Source organism: Kogia breviceps, chromosome 13, assembly GCF_026419965.1.
Source record: "Kogia breviceps isolate mKogBre1 chromosome 13, mKogBre1 haplotype 1, whole genome shotgun sequence".
Classification (NCBI taxonomy): Eukaryota; Metazoa; Chordata; class Mammalia; order Artiodactyla; family Physeteridae; genus Kogia; species Kogia breviceps.
Genome location: NC_081322.1, coordinates 17,502,038 through 17,523,111, shown reverse-complemented (window position 1 = coordinate 17,523,111; position 21,074 = coordinate 17,502,038). Strand labels below are relative to the sequence as shown.

At 36.1% G+C, this 21,074-nt stretch overlaps 1 protein-coding gene across 7 annotated transcripts in view; it reads left to right on the top strand.

The window, feature by feature from the left end:
* The window catches only part of PHF3 (PHD finger protein 3), a 103,092-nt gene that overhangs the window by 66,395 nt on the left and 15,623 nt on the right, over nt 1-21,074 (top strand). For all 7 annotated transcript variants that reach the window (XM_059083024.2, XM_059083025.2, XM_067011394.1 and 4 more), the window contains 5 exons: nt 5,254-5,563; nt 8,127-8,310; nt 11,135-11,282; nt 11,365-11,521; nt 12,750-12,866. In XM_059083024.2, coding sequence (XP_058939007.1) covers nt 5,254-5,563; nt 8,127-8,310; nt 11,135-11,282; nt 11,365-11,521; nt 12,750-12,866 — 916 coding nt within the window. The remainder of the gene's footprint in view (nt 1-5,253; nt 5,564-8,126; nt 8,311-11,134; nt 11,283-11,364; nt 11,522-12,749; nt 12,867-21,074) is intronic.

Genomic DNA, 21,074 nt, shown 5'->3' with positions numbered 1-21,074 from the left:
CATAATGGAAATTCTATATATATACTTTCAAATGAAGCACACTTACTCTGACATAATAACACTACTTCATAACTATCAAACTTGACCTTAGAATGAAATTTGATAGCTAAAACAACTGTTAAATGATGCAGGGGAATTTTGTATGTAACATGGAATGGAGTGAAACATGTATTTTGTTTTTGAATGTTCTAGTGATTTGGGTTTCTTGTGATTTCTTATCTTTTAGGAAGTGATTTTATAGCACTGCCGTTGTCATTCTTTCCTTAAGATTCAGTATTCTATAGTTTTATGACACTGCCACCCTCCCCGCCCATGTATTTTTTAATTGCTAGCTTTTTGAGAAAAAGAGAACAAGAGGTGAAGTGGAGTTTCCAGCTACAAGATTATCCTGTTCAAGTGTTGAGATTGCTGTTGGAACTTCTATCAACATTGACATGATAAAAGAACATTGTAACTTGCACATTGTAATACTATCTTTACTAATGAAAGTAAATGTTAGAATGATTCCCAGCACAATTAGATTACATGAAAATGAAACTCTTTAGGGAGGGACACTTTAGTGCAGTGCGTGTAACATTATTTTGGTATGGAGGGTGTGGTTGGGAGTTCTTGGGGCTATTCTGTAAAAAAATAACTTTTATGTCAAGGGGTTTTTTCATTTGTGATTCAGCCTATGGCCTATTTTTAGTGTCAGTGGTTACTTTATAATAGCATATTCCAGTTTTTAAAACTTGTGACTTATTTGAATATAGTGCTACATTTGCCCTCACTTTTGTGCTGTTTATGCTTTTTTGTTTAAAACACCTTATTCAAATATTCTAAAGTGGGCCTAAGAGAATTAAGGGCTGGATGGTCCTTGTAAGTGCCCTTTTAAGTTAGCCCTTTTTTCTTTGACAGCATCTTCTAAACACCATCATACTGACATGTCAGAAAATGAAATAGGAGCCTTAAACTGAATGCTTTTCTGAAATGAAACTTTGGCCTAGAGTTGGAAGACATGTTATAATGTAACTTTTTTGGAGATAAACTTCTGTTATGATGGCGTGGTCCTCAGGAGTTTGCCCAGGCTTTTGAATGATGACTGTCACTTCACCAATATCAGTTACCTAAAATGAAGATTGTTAAGTCCCATTGTTTTTTACTTAAGGCTGCCTTTTGGATCTAACCTATAAAACCTAGAGTTTCTTTGCCCCAGTCTGGAAAATGACTTAGAATATTAGATGTGTAGGGATTTTGAGTTTACCCTATGTAATAGACATGAATAATATGTAATAATACTGGAAACTATCAATTTTGGAAGCAGCATTTCACATTCAATTTTGTGAATAAAGAAGCCTAAGTAATTGATTGTTTTTTTCTTTACATATTAACCAGCCTTCACTACTTCCTTGATGCACTCTGCTTGTATATATTGAGGTTACTCAAAAAATACACCTGTCATGCAGCATGTAATTTTCCTAGTTTAATCCATGTGTAAGAATATGAATTTATTAGGAAGGACATGTGGAAATAACTTTCATCCATATCTTTGATCTCATGCACCAGCTACATTCATTGAAAGCTATTCGTTAATACATTTTTTTAGCACTTGTGACAAATTTACTTCTGTAAAGATATTTTATAACTTTTCAGCATTTTACATGTATTACAACATGTAAAATACATACATACAGGAAGGATAGCTTCCTGTATGTGCTTCCAGTTGGAAATTATATTTTTTAAATATGGATTCCTTCATGGCATGGCCAAATGTAATATTCGACCATAAGCAACTTCTGTATGTATCCGAAAGACAGTAGGCATTGACTGCCTCACAGTTAACGCTTCATGCTGTTGTTTTGGCTTCCATTTATTTTCCTGATTCAGCCTTGTAGCTAAGGTATATTCATTACTTTAAAATCTAGACTATTTAATACTTTTTAAAAAACTTATCTTTGAACGTCTTTTAAACATAAGCCAGTTGGCATTTTGGAAGGAAGAAGTCTTAGTCTTTTCATAATACCTACCTTGTAGTTTCTAGTATTTCCCTGCCTCTCCAGATGACATTTGTATCTTCAGTTTGTATTATACTTTCTTGCCCAGATGTAGAATATTAGTTCATTGGATGAAATTTAGAAACAAAAAAATATCCTTAACATAATGGAGTCATAGCTTTTTACTCAAACAAATCTTTTTCTGAGAAGGAAATTTTCTCTTAGAGAAAGTGATTCTGGTTTTTCTTAGGAGTTTAAGAGTTTGATAGAAAAGTACTTTTCTCTGCGGATTAGATTGTTAGTGATAAAAACAATGATTTAATGTTTATGTGGAATAAAATCATTTTACCCTAGAAAAGAGTGAGTACATATACATTCACAGTAATACAGTCTTAGTTGTTACTTAAAGGAACCACTTATGAGAACTTAACGGCTCATCATGTAACAGCTCCATTGTTAGTGAATTTGTGACATGACTTTTTAAGAACAGGAATTCTCAATGTTGCTTTTGTGGTTTACTTTGAAGAAACTTGAAAATTTTCTAAGAATATATTTTGGTTTGTGCCAAAAAGATTAGAATTAAGGTTACATTTTAAATTAGGTTTAAATTATAGTAGGATTTAAAATTTTGTGTATGAATGTGTAACAGTAGGAGAACAAAACATAAATATTTCTAAACTTTTCCATTTAACTGATTTCGTGCTGACTTGGTCCAGTTAATTCAGAGTTAATCTTTTACCACACATTAATTTTTTTAGTGAAATATATAACACCCGGGTTATAGTCTTATCTTTGAGTGATTTTGCCTTTTGGTAATCAGAACTTCAAGGACAGAGCAGAAAATGGGAGGGTAATTATGTTAGCTATTTGATCCATACTCCCTCCCTTTTTAAGCCATGAGGAGTAATATGAAAAGGGAAGACAGTGTATCTTCTCTTTTTGGGATAGGCCACTTAATAAAGTTCATAGTACTGGTAATATTTCCTTTTTTGAAATTTTCCAGTTTCACTTTCAAGTGAATCAATTACATTTTCCCCTAGGACATGTAATTATTTTTATCAATGTCATTTTTTGTTTTGATTTCTCAAAATTTTAACTGCATTTTTTAATATAAAATCTAAAATTTATTATTATTAAGATACTTCTGGATGGCACTGTAGTTTTGAGATTTGTTTTTCAGAACTTCTCAAGGTTGAGGAGACATTTCCATAAATAAACTTGGGGCATGGTGATATAATGAATACATTCCACATCATAAAATGACTCTATCCTGGTTGAATAAAGATTTGAAGTTTCCTAATAGGTTTGTTAGATTTGGATTTGGGGCAAAAGCATAGCCATGGTCATAGTATGTGTGCTATTGAAACTATTCCAGGCTTGCTTTGAAGAAATTATTAATATAGCTGAGATGAGAAACCACATTAGCTTTCCTTCAATAATTTAAAAGAATTCAGCTTAGATAGTTGCTTTCAAGAAATAGGAGTTCTTACAACTTTGCAGTCTGAAATAGAAGAACTTTTCAGTATCTGTATTTTTCAGACTTCATTATTTTTCTGTTGGTTGTATGATCTGTATCACTGAAACATTCATGGACCCATCTAAAGTCTCAAACCTAGAGAAACCATTTCTGTCTTGCAGACAAATACCACATTGTTGGAAAGTTTTCTCACTAGGGCTATGAATCCAAAATATTCTGTATTTTAATTTATTTTTACTTAAGGCATTAGGTGGTTTTTTTTTTAATGAATTTGTTTTAAGTTTTAAAATGAACCATTGAGGAAATGACGACTTATCTGAAAAAGATAGCAGAAGCATCGCCATTTAGGGTAAAGAATGGTGAATTGTAGACATGAAGAAGTCAAGTTTCCTTGGTGCACGGCAGTGGTTGGTCCACAGTGGAAAGGCACATGAGAGAGGAAGAAGAATAGAGTGGTCTGCAGTTGGGGGTTGGGGTATTTGCCATGACTTTTTCAAGACATCCTGTAAGGTTTGAAACTCAGCGTTCTGATTCTTACAGTTTTTACATTAAAACAGGACCACTGGTATATTTAGAGAGGGTTGGCCATGTTACCCAGTATATTACCTTTAACATCTTCCTGTTGGATGATAGGTTTTTAAAAGGACTTTTGTCACTGTTGCTGGTGCCACTATTATTGAAATCAGCACAAAGTCTTTAGGTCATTAAAGAATATACTTAAATTCTCCTAAATCTTTCAAAAATACCATGAATTACTAATCTGAAGAAGAAAAAAGGAAAATGTTAAACATGATTAAGTGAGCTTTGTCATTTTCTTAATAATGGGTTGAAAAGTATGTAAAAAAGGTATTTTCACCTTCAAATTGCTGTTTATATATCTTTTGCTATTCTAAAATAATTCCAGATATTCTTTCTAAGTTAGAAAAACAAACTTTTCAGTCATAAATCTGTCCTTGGACTTTTTCATTGGTTAGTTAAATTATTTCTTAGATAAAAATGCAATAAAGAGAAAATATAAGGAGATCGTTTGGAAATTTTTTAAAAAATTCACTCTGAATAGTAATATCTTCACGTTGATACAATTTGGTCATTATTTGGGAAAACAAGTTTATTATCTAAAGTACAAGATCAAGTAGTAAGGAAGCCCATGCTCAGAAGTACATAAAAAGATCCTTCAGCTAAATCATTGTGACACGAACCAGAATATTTTGAGCTCAAAGAATAGTTATATATATATATATAGTTAAGGTGGTTAATAAGGAACAATCTGTGAGGCTCCGCTTTGTTAAGTTTTTGAGTTGCATTTTTGTTGCATCTGGTTTTTCTCTTTGTTATTTAAAATGATTAGTTGGATAAGTGACTCCAATTTTATGTATGATTTCAGGTCTATGTGGTAAATGTAGTTGTAGCTTTGATGGGTTGTCTGTGATCAGATTATCACAGTTTATCACCCTTTTCAGTGGAGAAGTATACTATACATTATGTAGTATAGTTATTCTATACATTTTTATTCTATACAATATGCTGACAAAGGTCAGTTGCCCTTTATTTTTATCCTTATGTGTCCCCCTCCCCCCCAGTATTTTCTCACTCATATTTGAGGGGAAATGTTTGACTTCTTAAAAGTTCCATTTTCATAGAATGTTCTTTGAAAACTCTCTCCATGTTGAGCTGATAGAATGGGTAAAGACAGAAAAGATGCAAAATACTGGAAAAATATTAAAAATTCAATTTAGGCTCACTCAGCATTGGCTTTTAAGAAAATGTATCGAATCAAAGTGTTCTTTCTTTTTTTCTTTCCAGGTTTATGGTTGGCTGTGGGAGATGTGATGACTGGTTTCATGGTGATTGTGTTGGGTTAAGTCTTTCTCAAGCACAGCAAATGGGAGAGGAAGACAAAGAATATGTGTGTGTGAAATGTTGTGCCGAAGAAGATAAAAAGACTGAAATAGTAGATCCAGATATTTTGGGAAACCAGGCTAAAGTTGAAGTCCATAGTGAAGATAAAGCAATGGAATATGAAAAGCTTGGGTTATCAAAGCACACTACAACAAATGACAAAACCAAATTTATAGATGATACAGTGAAGCACAAGGTCAAAATTTTGAAACGGGTGAGCCTCTCATTAATGCATTCTTTTTATTTAACAACTTTGGGCTGACTGTGTGAATTTGAAATTTCTCTTTAGATTTCACTGTTGTGTACATTTTCACATTTATTTTTCCATAAAAATGGGTTTTTACTTAAAATGTTTTGTCAGTCTTGGTGAAACCAGGTAGTGACATCTTCAAAATATGCAGATCTTATTTCTTAGTCTTTTGTGCTGTTTCTAGTCTCTAGTTTGGTACTTGCATTTTCTGTGGTAGAATGTGTGTGAGATTTTGTGGTGGTAGGTATAAATTGTGCTTGCTGAGAAGTTTTTCTAAAAAACTTTTCAGTCTGTAAATATCTATGAATCCATAAAACTACATTTGACATTATTATTTTCAAGTGGAAGAGTTCTCTGTAAGGAAAAGTCATCTTAGTTCTTTTGATTTTTGTTCCAATATTTGCTTGGAACCCGTATCTCATAATGTTTCTCTTAAAATGTGGCCTTTTAAAAAGTTGTCAGTTTTCCCCCATCTTACATTTTCAACTACCTTCTTAAAGTATTTTCTAAATAGAAATTTCAAGATATTTAGTCAGTTACAGGAGAAATGTACAAAGGACACAGCACTTTATCTGATTTTTATTTTCATTGTCTACTTTTTTATTTCCTATGATTTTTCTAATCATTGATTTGTTATTCTTGTAGGTAGTGCTAGAGAGGAAACACTGGCAACAAATATATGTGGATGGTCAAGTATAATATTCCAAAACACAACGAACATAAATTAGGAACCTTGGAAATATTTTAATTCGACCATTCAGATTGAAGAACATAAGCATGTTTTCTCTAAAACCGTCTCCATTATTTACAAACTCAGTTCTTGGGACACTCCTTATGTGACAAATCTGGATTAAGTTCCAGTTTGCCAAATCCTTGTGCCATCCAAGGTTTCCTGTCTGCCAAGACTTTCTGATAATCAGATTATGTCCTTCTGATATTTACTATTACTTTCTCTGTTGATTTGATTAGCACCAAAGTAATTGATAATATAGAACTGAGAGCGCCATTGAAAACAGTTTATAGCAAGCCTTTGGAAAGGTTCTGTTAACTTCTAATCATCATTTCTTGGGTACAATTTTTTGACCATTCAGAAATATAGCTCATTGTCATTCAGTTGAGTTATCTCCATCTTGTCTAAAAAGACATTATAAAACATTAACATTGTGAATGTTTTGAGAAACCCCTCTATCCAGTCTCTGTATCAGAAAAGGAACCGAGGTTAGTCTGATATTGTAAGTAAATAGATGAGCCAAGTGATTACTGCTTTTCTTTTCTTTTTGATACTGAACTGTTGAATCTTACTTGACTAGTCTGATTTTAGTTGATGGAATCTGCTTTTTAAATATCACTTCTTATCCCTAGATTTTATGTTGAACCATTTATTGAGTTCCTATTGTGTGCCAAGCATGGTACCAGATTTGAGTATGTATGACTGATTGAAAAATGTTCCCGCTCTCAAGTAAGTCTAGTTGGAGAGGTAGAAAATAAACAAGTAAATAAAAAATTATACGATTCCCAATCTAGAGAAAATCGATTTTTTGTATATACTGTACCTTCTTAAAAACTCTGATTATATTTCTATACACAAGTATTCTTCTCACTGGTATTATGTGATTTTTTTTAAAAAAATAAATTTATTTTATTTATTTATTTTTTGACTGCGTTGGGTCTTCGTTGCTGTGCGCAGGCTTTTCTTTAGTTGGGGCGAGTGGGGGCTACTTTTCATTGCGGTGCGTGGGCTTCTCATTGCGGTGGCTTCTCTTGTTGTGGAGCACAGGCTCTAGGCTCATGGGCTTCAGTAGTTGTGGTGCACAGGCTTAGTTGCTCCGCGGCATGTGGGATCTTCCCGGACCAGAGCTGAAACCCGTGTCCCCTGCATATTGGCAGGTGGATTTTTAACCACTTCCCCACCAGGGAAGTCTGGTGTGATGTGATTAATTAACTCCCAAGGGGCTCAGAATTCTGGTTTCATTTGTAGTTCTCTGTGGGTTATAATTACGACAAAAATAGTAGGTGTCCTGATGGTTTGTTCTACCTTATAGGAGTTAAAATTGCCAATAGGTACACTGAGAATTTGATACATTTATAGGTAAATGTGACTTCATTTGTTCTAGAAAGTAGTAAAAAATACAGATAATTGATTTCTCCACAATTCCGTCCCCGCTTTTTTTCATATCTGCAGCCAAAGAGAACTCTTACTGTCTTATACCTAATTTTCTTTCTAATGCCATTATTTCTCAATGTTTTTTAGTTCCCCTTTACAGACTATTATGTGTTCTGCAGAAAATAGGTGCTTAACAAATGGATTTTGGATGAAACGATGAAGGTCCTTTTTGCAGTTAATTGAGTTTTATATATCTTCAATAAACAGTTATTGGGCTAAAGAGTGGAATATTTTTAATATCATAATAGGCTGTTGTACTAATTAGGTTTAATTTTTTTCATCCACATGCTCAGGAGGCTTGCTTTGTATTTAAAGATAGTTTAGTAGTTTTCATTCTAATGAATTAAATACTATTTTTCCTAGGAGTCTGGTGAAGGCAAAAACTCATCAGACTGTAGGGATAGTGAAATAAAAAAATGGCAGCTAGCTCCTCTTCGAAAGATGGGACAACCAGTTTTACCTCGGAGATCCTCAGAAGAAAAAAGTGAAAAAATAACAAAAGAGTCTACAACTGTTATCTGCACAGGAGAAAAAGCTTCAAAACCAGGTAGTAAGAATAATAGAAATTATTATATACTAATGTATTTATATTTTATTTCATATACTTTCAGTTAGTAAATTTAGGGAAATTTAGAAACTTTTACATTTTAAAGGCAAGAAAAATAGTTTAGGTGATTGACTCTACTTGAAATAAGAATTATTGGTCCAAATTCTGGGGAAGTACTAATGAACTTAGTAACATAAGGACCCTGCCCTCATGGCACTTAAATACCAATGGGAAATGACAGATAATAGGTAGACAGATAAAATGATGTGCTATTTTTAGAGAATTTAGGCACTATAAAGAAAAAGTTGAGTAATGGGATAGAGAGTCAAGGTCAAGGAGAGTGGGGGGAGTTTGTTTCAGAGAGAATGGAGGTGGTAATGTGCCCTGGGATCTAAAGGGATGCAGAGTTGTTTGGAAGGAAGGAATCCATAGAGGGCACAGCCAAGCTGAAGGCTTTGAGGTGGAGATAGTCTCTGCATTTGAGGAGCAAGAAAATCCCTGTGGAATGATTAGAATGTAATACACGAGGGATAGAATGGTGGCAGAAGGTGAGTTCAGACAATATTATGTAGGAACTTTGAGGCCATGACAGGAGTTTGTTTTTTTTGTTCTCGATATAATGGGGAACCTTTAGAGGAATTTGTACAAGAGAGTGATGGCTCACTGTGGTTTTCTGTGGAGACTGGACTGTAGGAGGATAGGAGAGAGAGTAGACTGGTTAGGAGTCTTTAGCCGTATCCTGGGAAAGAAAAAGTGGTAGCTTGGAACAGAGGTACAGCGAGGGAAGTGATCAGATTCAGATATATTTTATAGTAGACTTGGCAGAACTTGCTGTTGGATTAGGTGTAGGTAGGTGAAGGAAAGAAGAGTCTTAGGATATGATTAGATCAATGCTGGTGCTGTTTGCAGAGATGAGAAAGAGATTGGGGAGGAAAATTGAAAAATATGGGTATTTTAACTTTGAGATGGGTATTAGAGATCCAAGTGGAGATGTTTTGAGTAAATTTTTGGCTGATGAATCTGGACTTTGGGCAATGGTATATAAATTTGGGATCTATCAGTGCATAGGTGTTATTTTAAATCATGCATTTAGATATAAAGAGCTACAGAGAGAGGTTGATAATGAAGGGGCAGAAGCAGAGGACGCATTTAGAACTTGGGAGGAAGAGAGGATCCAGCAAAGGAGACTAAGAGATGGCCTTTGAGATAAGAGAACTAAGAGACCATGGTGGCCTGGAAGCCAGGTGAAGTTCCAAGAAGGAGGTAATGATCAATTGTGTCAAATGCTGTCTAGACAGCTGTTTTGGTGGAGCAGTGGGGACAAAAGCCAATTACAGTGGCGTATGGAAGGATGGAGGGTGAGGAACTGGAGATAGTGATTATGAATAACTCTTTCAAGGAATTTTGCTGTTAAAGGGAACAGAAATGGTGTAGTAGCTAGAGGTGGATATGAGGTCAGGATTTCTCTTTAAGGAGATATTATAGCATGTTTGTTAAGACTAATGGTCCAGTAGTGAGAGAATTTGCTGATGTGGGCACGAGAGAGAGGTGGCGATAGTTGAGGTTCAAAATCCATGAAGAAATCAGAGGGGAATAGGATTCTCCTGGAGGGGCTGGTCATAGGAAAGGACGGCTGATGCATTGTAACAGTAGGGAAAGCTGCATGTGGAAGGAGCGGGGACACATGAGGTACATTAGTAGGTTTGGTGAGGGGAAGATAGCTGACACTGCTTTTGCTTCCTCAGTGAAATATGAAGTGAGAAAATCAAATGAGGTTGAAGTTGGAGATATTGGTTTGAGAAGAAAGGAGAAAAAGCATAAAATACATTTTTGGAAAGTGGGAGAGCAAATTTACGAGGACAGTTTAATAGGATTAGGGTGGCAGATTGAGCTCTCTACTTGAGATTTGTGGCTGTAAATTTAAAGTGAGATCTGTCAGCACCAGTGCTTACTTTCTCCAGTTGCCTTCGGCTGTTAATAGGCTATTTGGGTGAAGGATAAAAGTTAGCTTTCACCAGGTTATGGTTTTTGCCAATGCAGATGTTTAAAGGAGAGAGAATTAAGATGTTCAGGCTGCACCAGAATGGTAGATGTTGGGCTACCTGGCCAAAGTTGGTTGTGTGGGAAAGTGAGGACATGAATGGTAAAAAAATGATCGATTTAAGAATTGTTGGAATGAGGAGTTTGTAGGACATTGAGATTCTGAAGATGTGCATAAATTAGTAATGATGGCATGAAAAATCATTTGAAAAGCTTAACATTCAGATTAACACAATTGTTTTAAAACCAGAGGAGATTCATCAGTTTTGTGGTATTAGTAAGGACATTACGTTATCTGCACACCTAATAAGTTCAGATCAATTTTTCTAAATAGTTTTTTACAGGTATATATATTTCATATATATATATATATATATATATATATATGAAAAGTAGCTCTAAAAACCATTGTCTAATATGGGAAAGGGGTATATACATTTCATAGCATTAGGGCCACTTTTTACTCAATTTCTAATTAAAATTCATTTAGAACTTTTTTTCTTATTGAGGTATAATTGACATATGACATTAGTTTCAGTTGTACAATGTAATGATTTGATATATGTATATATTGCACAGTGACCCACTACAATAAGTTTAGTTATGATCTGTCATCATACATAGGTTAGAATTTCAATGTCAGGAATATTTCAGTGTGGAATATGGAGTCTGATATTATCATTTTAAAATAGTGATTTTTAATCAGTCAACTTATATTGTGCATTAAAAAGGAAAATATCTTTTTAAAAGCAATTCATTGAGTTTTGATTTTTATTTAAATTAGGTGCTCATGAGAAGCAAGAGACAAAGAAGAAGAAAACTGAAAAGGGCCCGCCTGGTGCACATCCTCCGGCGGCTCTTGCCTCCAAGCCTTCCACAGACCAGATCCGGCAGAGCGTCCGGCATTCTCTCAAAGACATTCTTATGAAAAGGTAACACACGTTGCTATTGTAGAGGATTGAATAATATATGCTTCATGTATTTGGAAAATAATTGAATTATTCTAATTTTAAGACTTACAGACTCGAATTTGAAGGTACCAGAGGAAAAGGCAGCAAAAGTTGCCACAAAAATTGAAAAAGAGCTTTTCTCTTTTTTTCGGGACACAGATGCTAAATATAAGAATAAATATAGAAGTTTGATGTTCAATCTGAAAGATCCTAAAAATAATGTAAGTATGTTTTGTTCATGTCTGGATCTTTATGCTTCCAACTTTCGTAATACATAGGGATTTATGATTTTCATACAATAGATCTATAATTTGTTTCTTGAAGTAAGACCACTAATTTTAATAGTCTTTTGCTACTGAACTGAGTTATGAATTCTGCACAGTGGTGACTAGTGTTATGCAATGTCTATTAAAATATAAAATACTAAATCTGTCTTAACCCGATTGATGTGAATTTTCTTTCCTTTATGTCCCTTGTTTAATCCAGTTTATTAAAAAATTCATTCATATGTATTCTTCAAAAACACTGTTAAACCAGAATTTGTAACACTATGTATTTAATACTTCTGATGTAACTTTGAAAATAGAGATATACTGCTTAAGAAAATAATTTATATTTTGATAAAAAAGAAAGCTGTTTAAAAATATTGTTATTAATTTAAATATGACTAGTTCTAAGAATCTTTTAGCAGTGGAGTAAACTTAATTGAATCCTTAATCTTTTCCTGTGACTTAGAGGAAATCTGAAAGCTGTGGGTGTAGATGCAAACTCCTTACACGTTTGTTTAAGTTTTAAAACACTTTCATTTGAGTGATATCAGTTTGTCAGTTTGTGTAATGGTATTTGCCGTAGTGTGTGATACGAGGTATTTTCTTGAAGTATGCAAATAGCTACGTAAGAAAAATCTACATTGTACAATCTGCCATCATGGTGCAGGGGGTCAGATACTTTTTGAATTATATAATCTGAAAGCTTTTCTTCAAGTAAATATTTATTTCCTTCAGGTTTTTTCTTACAGTTGGTTCTTTGCTCTGGAGTCCCCTCTAAGCCTGTTAGGATTTAAACATATGAAATCTTAAAAATATGAAAGATATCACATTCAGTAAAGTTCTTTTATGCAGTCATGGGTTGGCTGTTGTGACAGTGTGTGTCCCTGGGAAGACTTAATACAACTTTGCAAAGGTGTTGTAATGACTCACCATACATGCTTCTCCATTATGTCTTGGTTTTTATACAAAATGTGTATTTAGCTACCTTAGATGGTAAGTTTCTAGATAACAAGGCTGTCATTTATTCTCTTTGCAGGAGGTAATAAGTGAATCATTAAACATTTGTAAATTAGGTTTCAAAATTTCATCTTCATTTTTTACAGGTTTCTATACAGCAGCTCCTCTCGTTCTTTTAAAAATGTTTTTCTCTCCTTTCCTTCCCATTTTTAAATACCTCCAGATATTATTTAAAAAAGTGCTAAAAGGAGAAGTAACACCTGATCACCTTATAAGAATGAGTCCGGAAGAACTAGCTTCTAAAGAGTTAGCTGCTTGGAGACGAAGAGAAAATAGACATGTAAGATTATCTATAAATATGTGTTTGTCTCTATCAAAATATCTACGAATATGTGTTTGTCTATATCAAAACATATTTTTTCAGCCATAGAGAAAAATATATACAGATGTAGTAATTCATCTCAGAGTGCACAGCAGCAGACTTTTTATTCTGTGTTTTTTTGTTACTGATCCATTAGCCTATTCTTAAATTTTTGTTTTTGATTTTTCCTGATCTCTTCTACTTTTTTTTTCATTTCCTGCAGTTACCAACTTACATAATTACGTTATATTTTATAAATCAGAAGGATGGGAAAATAGGTGTATCTTTTCTTACATTTGCATGTTTCAAAAGCATAGTTTGAAGGTTTTATGAATATTGGTAATTTGTGGAGCCAGGTTAAGTCAGAATGAAAATTTTATAGGTTTATAGTCCTTTAATATTCATTTTCAAATGCCAAAAGATTTCAAGAATAAGGGTTTTTTTTTTCGTTAATTTATTGATAAAATGTGACCCTGACGTATCATGTATGAATGTTTATATTCACAGAAATACCTTGTGTATAGTTAATAGTGCTGTCACAGACCTAACTGGTGTGTTATATAACATATGTAGTACATGCACTGTATTGCATTTTTTTAACATCTTTATTGGAGTATAATTGCTTTACAATGGTGTGTTAGTTTCTGCTGTATAGCAAAGTGAATCAGCTATACATATACATATGTCCTCCCTCTTGCATCTCCCTCCCACCCTCCCTATCCCACCCATCTAGGTGTTCAGAGAGCACTGAGCTGATCTCCATGTGTGATGCGGCTGCTTCCCACTAGCTATCTGTTTTACATTTGGTAGTGTATGTATATATGTCCATGACGCTCTCTCACTTCATCCCAGCTTCCCCTTCCCCTTCCCCGTGTCCTCAAGTCCATTCTCTACATCTGCGTCTTTATTCCTGTCATGCCCCTAGGTTCTTTAGAACCATTTTTTTTTTTTAGGTTCCATATATATGTGTTAGCATATGGTATTTGTTTTTCTCTTTCTGACTTACTTCACTCTGTATGACAGACTCTAGGTCCATCCACCTCACTACAAATAACTCAATTTTGTTTCTTTTTATGGCTGAGTAATATTTCATTGTATATATGTGCCACATCTTCTTTGTCCATTCATCTGTTGTTGGACACTTAGGTTGCTTCCATGTCCTGGCTGTTGTAAATAGAGCTGCAGTGAACATTGTGGTATGTGACTCTTTTTAAATTATGGTTTTCTCAGGGTATATGCTCAGTAGTGGGATTGCTGGGTCGTATGGTATTTCTATTTTGAGTTTTTTAAGGAACCTCCATACTGTTCTCCATAGTGGCTGTATCAGTTTATATTCCCACCAGCAGTGCAAGAGGGTTCCCTTTTCTCCACACCCTTTCCAGCATTTATTGTTTGTAGATTTTTTGATGATGGCCATTCTGACAGGTGTGGGGTGATACCTCATTGTAGTTTTGATTTGCATTTCTCTAATGATTAGTGATGTTGAGCATTCTTCCATTTGTTTGTTGCCAATCTGTATATCTTCTTTGGAGAAATGTCTGTTTAGGTCTTTGGCCCATTTTTGGATTGGGTTGTTTGTTTTTTTGATGTTGACCTTCATGAGCTGCTTGTATATTTTGGAGATTAATTCTTTGTCAGTTGCTTTGTTGGCAAATATTTTCTCCCATTCTGAGGGTTGTCTTTTCATCTTGTTTATGGTTTCCTTTGCTGTGCAAAAGCTTTTACGTTTCATTCCCATTTGTTTAGTTTTGTTTTTATTTCCATTTCTCTAGGAGGTGGGTCACAAAGTATTTTGCTGTGATGTATCTCAGAGTGTTCTGCCAGTGTTTTCCTCTAAGAATTTTATAGTGTCTGGCCTTACATTTAGGTCTTTAATCCACATGGAGTTTATTTTTGTGTATGGTGTTAGGGAGTGTTCTAATTTTACTCTTTTACATATAGCTGTCTGGTTTTCCCAGCACCACTTATTGAAGAGGCTGTCTTTTCTCCACTGTATATTCTTGCCTCCTGTATCAAAGATAAGGTGACCATATGTGCGTGGGTTTATCTCTGGGCTTTCTATCCTGTTCCATTGATCTATATTTCTGTTTTTGTGCCAGTAGCATTTTGACTTGATTACTTTGTAGTATAGTCTGAAGTCAGGCAGCCTGATTCCTTCAGCTCCAGTTTTCTTTTTCAAGACTGCTTTGGCTATTTGGGGTCTTTCATGTTTCCTTACAAATTGTAAAATTTTGGGTTTTAGTTCTGTGAAAAATGCCATTGGTAGTTTGATAGGGACTGCCTTGAATCTGTAGATTGCTTTGGTAGTACAGTCATTTTCACAGTGCTTGATTCTTCCAATCCAAGAACATGGTATATCGCTCCATCTGTTTGTATCATCTTTAATTTCTTTCATCAGTGCCTTATAGTTTTCTGCATACAGGTCTTTTGTCTCCTTAGGTAGATTTGTTCCTATGTATTTTATTCCTTTTGTTGCAATGGTAAATGGGAGTGTTTCCTTAATTTCTCTTTCAGAGTTTTCATCATTAGTGTATAGGAATGCAAGAGATTTCTGTGCATTAATTTTTTATCCTGCTACTTTACCAGATACATTGATTAACTCTAGTAGTCTTCTGGTAGCATCTTTAGGATTGTCTGTATAATATTATGTCATCTGCAAACAGTGACAGTTTTACATCTTCTTTTCTGATTTTGATTCCTTTTATTTCTTTTTCTTCTCTGATTGCTATGGCTAAAACTGCCAAAACTATGTTGAATAATAGTGGTGAGAGTGAGCAACTTTGTCTTTTTCCTGATCTTAGTGGAAATGGTTTTAGTTTTTCACCACTGAGAATAATGTTCGCTGTGGGTTTGTCATATATGGCCTTTATTATGTTGATGTAAGTTCCCTCTATGCCTACTTTCTAGAGGGTTTTAATCATAAATGGGTGTTGAATTTTGTTGAACGCTTTCTCTGCATCTATTGAGATGATCATATGGTTTTTCTCCTTCAGTTTGTCAATATGGTGTATCACATTGATTAATTTGCGTATATTGGAAGAATCCTTGCATTCCTGGGATAAACCCCATTTGATCATGGTGTCTGATCTTTTTAATGTGCTGCTGGATTCGGTTTGCTAGTATTTTGTTGAGGATTTTTGCAACTATGTTCATCAGTGATATTGGTCTGTAGTTTTCTTTTTTTGTGGCATCTTTGTCTCATTTTGGTATCAGGGTGATGGTGGCCTCGTAGAATGAGTTTGGGAGTGTTCCTCCCTCTGCTGTATTTTGGAAGAGTTTAAGAAGGATAGGTGATAGCTCTTCTCTAAATGTTTGATAGAATTTGCCTGTGAATCCATCTGGTCCTGGGCCTTTGTTGGAAGATATTTAATCAGTTTCAGTTTCAGTGCTTGTGTTTGGTCTGTTTATATTTTTTATTTCTTCCTGGTTCAGTCTTGGATGGTTGTGCTTTTCTAAGAATTGGTCCATTTCTTCCAGGTTATCCATTTTATTGGCATATAGCTGCTTGTAGTAATCTCTCATGATCCTTTGTATTTCTGCTGTGTCAGTTGTTACTTCTCGTTTTTCATTTCTAATTCTGTTGATGTGAGTCCTCTCTGTTTGTGTTTTTCTTGCTGAGTCTGGCTAGTGGTTTATCAGTTTTGTTTATCTTCTCAAAGAACCAGCTTTTAGTTTTATTGATCTTTACCATTGTTCCCTTCATTTCTTGTTCATTTGTATCTGATCTGATATTTATGATTTCTTTCCTTCTGCTAACTTTGGGGTTTTTTTGTTCTTCTTTCTCTAATTACTTTAGGTGTAAGGTTAGGTTGTTTATTTGAGATGTTTCTTGAGGTTTATTGCTATAAACTTCCCTGTTAGAACTGCTTTTGCTGCATCCCATAGGTTTTGGGTCATCGTGTTTTCATTGTCATTTGTTTCTAGGTATTTTTTGATTTCCTCTGAGTTCTTAAGTGATCTCTTGGTTATTAAGTAGTGTATTGTTTAGCCTCCCTGTGTTTGTATTTTTCAGATTTTTTTCCTGTAATTGATATCTAGTCTCATAGCGTTGTAGTCGGATTGGGTACCTGATACAATTTCAATTTTCTTAAATTTACTAGTGCTTGATTTGTGACCCAAGATATGATCTATCCTGGAGAATGTTCCATGATCACTCGAGAAGAAAGTGTATTCTGTTGTTTTAGGATGGAATGTCCTATAAATATCAATTAAGTCCATCTTGTTTAATGTATCATTTCAAGCTTGTGTTTCCTTATTTATTTTCATTTTGGATCTGTCCATTGGTGAACGTGGGTTGTTAAAGTCCTCTACTATGATTGTGTTACTGTCAGTTTCCCATTTTATGGTTGTTAGCATTTGCCTATGTATTGAGGTGTTCCTATGTTGGGTGCGTAAATATGGACAATTGTTATATCTTCTTTTTGGATTGATCCCTTGATCATTACGTAGTGTCCTTCTTTGTCTCTTGTAATAGTCTTTATTTTAAAGTTTATTTCATCTGATATGAGAATTGCTACTGCAGCTTTCTTTTGATTTCCATTTTCATGGAATACCTTTTTTCATCCCCTCACTTTCAGTCTGAATGTGTCCCTAGGTCTGAAGTGGGTCTCTTGTAGACAGCATATATACAGGTCTCATTTTTGTATCCATTCAGGCAGTGTATGTCTTTTATTTGGAGCATTTAATCCATTTACATTTAAGGTAGTTATTGATATTTGTGTTCCTATTAACCATTTTAAAAATAGTTTTGGGTTTGTTATTGTAGGTATTTTCCTTCTCTTGTGTTTTCTGCCTAGAGAAGTTCCTTTAGCATTTATTATAAAACTGGTTTGGTGGTGCTGAATTCTCTTAGCTATTGCTTGTCTGTAAAGGTTTTAATTTCTCCATTGAATCTGAATGAGATCCTTGCTGGGTAGAGTAATCTTGGTTGTGGGTTTTTCTCTTTCATCACTTTAAATATGTCCTGCCACTCTCTTCTGGCTTGCAGAGTTTCTGCTGAAAGATCAGCTGTTAACCTTATGGGGATTCTCTTGTATGTTATTTGTTGCTTTTCCCTTGCTTCTCAATATTTTTTCTTTATATTTAATTTTTGATAGTTTGATTAATATGTGTCTTGCCGTGTTTCTCCTTGGATTTATCCTGTATGGGACTCTCTGCACTTTCTGGTCTTGATTATTTTCCTTCCCATATTAGGGAAGTTTTCAACTATTACCTCTTCAGATATTTTCTCAGTCCCTGTTTTTTTCTCTTCTTCTGGAACCCCTGTAAGTCGAAGGTTGGTGCGTTTAATGGTGTCCCAGAGGTCTGTGAGATTGTCCTCAATTCTTTTCATTCTTTTTTCTGCTCTGTGGTAGTTATTTCCACTATTTTATCTTTCAGGTCACTTATCTGTTCCTCTGCCTCTGTTATTCTGTTACCGATTCCCTCTAGAGGATTTTTTATTTCATTTATTGTGTTCATCATTGTTTGTTTACTCTTTAGTTCTTTTAGGTCCTTGTTAAACATTTCTTGTATTTTTCCATTCTGTTTCCAAGTTTTTGGATCATATTTACTATCAGTACTCTGAATTCTTTTTCAGGTAGACTGCTTATTTCCTTTTCATTTGTTAGGTCTGGTGGGTGTTTACCTTGCTCCTTCATCTGCAGTGTGTTTCTCTGTTTTCTCATTTTGCTTAACTTGCAAATTTGTGTTTGGTACCTCCTTTTTGCAGACTGCAGGTTCGTAGTTCCCGTTGTTTTTGTGTCTGTCCCCAGTGGTTAAGGTTGGTTCTGTGGCTTGTGTAGGCTTCTTGGTGGAGGGGATCAGTGCCTATGTTTTGCTGGGTGGGCCTGGATCTTGTCTTTCTGGTAAGCAGGTCTGTGTCCGGTGGTGTGTTTTGGGGTGTCTGTGAACTTCATATGATGTTTGGCAGCCTCTCTGCTAATGGGTGGGTTTGTGTTCCTGTTTTGCTAGTTCTTTGGTGTAGGGTCCAGCACTGTAGCTTGCTGGTCATTGAGTGCAGCTGGGTCTTAGCATTGAGATGGAGATCTCTGGGAGACCTTTCACTGTTTGATATTACCTGGGGCTGGGAGACCTTTCGCTGTTTGATTTTACCTGGGGCTGGGAGGTCTCTGGTGGACCAGTGTCCTGAACTCGGCTCTCCCACCTCCGAGGCACAAGCCTGACACCCAGCTGGAGCACTAAGACCCTGTCAGCCACATGGCTCAGAAGAAAAGGGAGAAAGAGAAAGAAAGAAACAAAGAAAAATAAAATAAAGTCACTAACATACAAAATATATTATTAATTAAAAAAATAATAAAGTAATAAAAAAAGAAAGAAGAGAGCAACCAAACGATAAAACAAATCCATCAATGCTAACAAGTATTAAAAACTATATTTTAAAAAAAAGGACAGACAGAACCCTAGGACAAATGGTAAGAGCGAAGGTACACAGACAAAATCACACAAAGACACATACACATAGACACTCCCAAAGGAGAACAGGGATAAAAATATATATAAAAAAGAAAGGAAGAGAGGAACCAAATCAATAAACAAATCTACTAATGATAATAAGCTCTAAATAGTAAAGTAAGGTAAACATAAAAGCAGTAACACATTAGATGCAGAAACCCAACCCCAAAGTCTACAGTTTCTCTGAAAGTCCACTGCCTCAATTTTGGGGTGATTTGTTGTCTATTCAGGTTTTCCACAGATGCAGGGCACTTCAAGTTGATTGTGGAGCTTTAATCCGCCGCTTCTGAGGCTGCTGGGAGAGACCTCCCCCTCTCCTCTTTGTTCGCACAGCTCCTGGGGTTCAGCTTTGGACTTGGCCCCTCCTCTGCGTGTAGGTCGTCCGAGGGCGTCTGCTCTTCGCTCAGACAGGACGGGGTTAAAGGAGCAGCTGATTCAGGGGCTCCAGCTCACTCAGGCTGGGGGGAGGAAGGGGTTCGGATGCGGGGCGAGCCTGCGGCGGCAGAGGCCAGGCTTGACACTGCACCAGCCTGAGGCATGCCGTGTGTTCTCCCGGGGAAGTTGTCACTGGATCCCGGGACCCTGGCAGTGGCGGGCTGCACAGTCTCCCAGGAGGGGAGGTGTGGAGAGTGACCTGTGCTCGCACACAGGCTTCTTGGTGGCGGCAGCAGCAGCCTTAGCGTCTCATGCCTGTCTCTGGGGTCTGTGCTGATAGCTGTAGCTCATGCCCGTCTCTGAAGCTTGTTTAGGTGGTACTCTGTATCCCCTCCCCTCGCACTCCCCAAAACAATGGTCTCTGCCTCTTAGGCAGGTCCAGACTTCTTCCCGGACTGCCTCCTGGCCAGCTGTGGCTCACTAACTCCCTTCAGGCTGTGTTCACACAGCCAACCCCAGTCTTCTCGCTGGGATCTGACCTCCGAAGCCCGAGCCTCAGCTCCCAGCCCCCGCCTGCCCCGGCGGGTGAGCAGACAGGCCTCTCGGGCTGGTGAGTGCTGGTCGGCACTGATCGTCTGTGAGGGAATTTCTCCGCTTTGCCCTCCGCACCCCTGTGGTTGCGCTCTCCTCCGTGGCTCCGAAGCTTCCCCTGCCCACCCACCGTCTCCTCCAGTTAAGGGGCTTCTAGTGTGTGGACACTTTTACTCCTTCACAGCTCCCTCCCACTGGTGCAGGTCCCATCCCTTTTGTCTCTGTTTTTTCTTTTTTCTTTTGCCCTACCCAGATACGTGGGGAGTTTCTTGGCCTTTTGGGAAGTCTGAGGTCTTCTGCCAGCGTTCAGTAGGTATTCTGTAGGAGTTGTTCCCCATGTAGATGTATTTCTGATGTATTTGTGGGGAGGAAAGTGATCTCCACGTCTTAATCCTCCACCATCTTGAAGCTGTCTCCTGTATTGCATTTTTAAAACTAAAAAATTCTGAAAGTTACCAATGCTGAGAGTTTTCATTGGGGGTTTGTGAATTTGAAATATCTTTGAAGGTGAGGTGAATATGTGACTTCAAATTATTGTGACCACAAGGTAGCCACATTATCCACTGTTTTTATTACAATGGCCTTAGAGTATTAGCCTTTATTCTAGAAAATAGTGGTTCCTTATATATTAACTCTACATGATTTACCTGATATTAAGCATGAAGCCTCCATGTTGATCTTCTACCAAATTTAGTTTGATGTGCAAGAGGCCTTAATTTTATACATTACACTCAGTCACATATTTTGTTTACTTTCCCCTTGTATAAT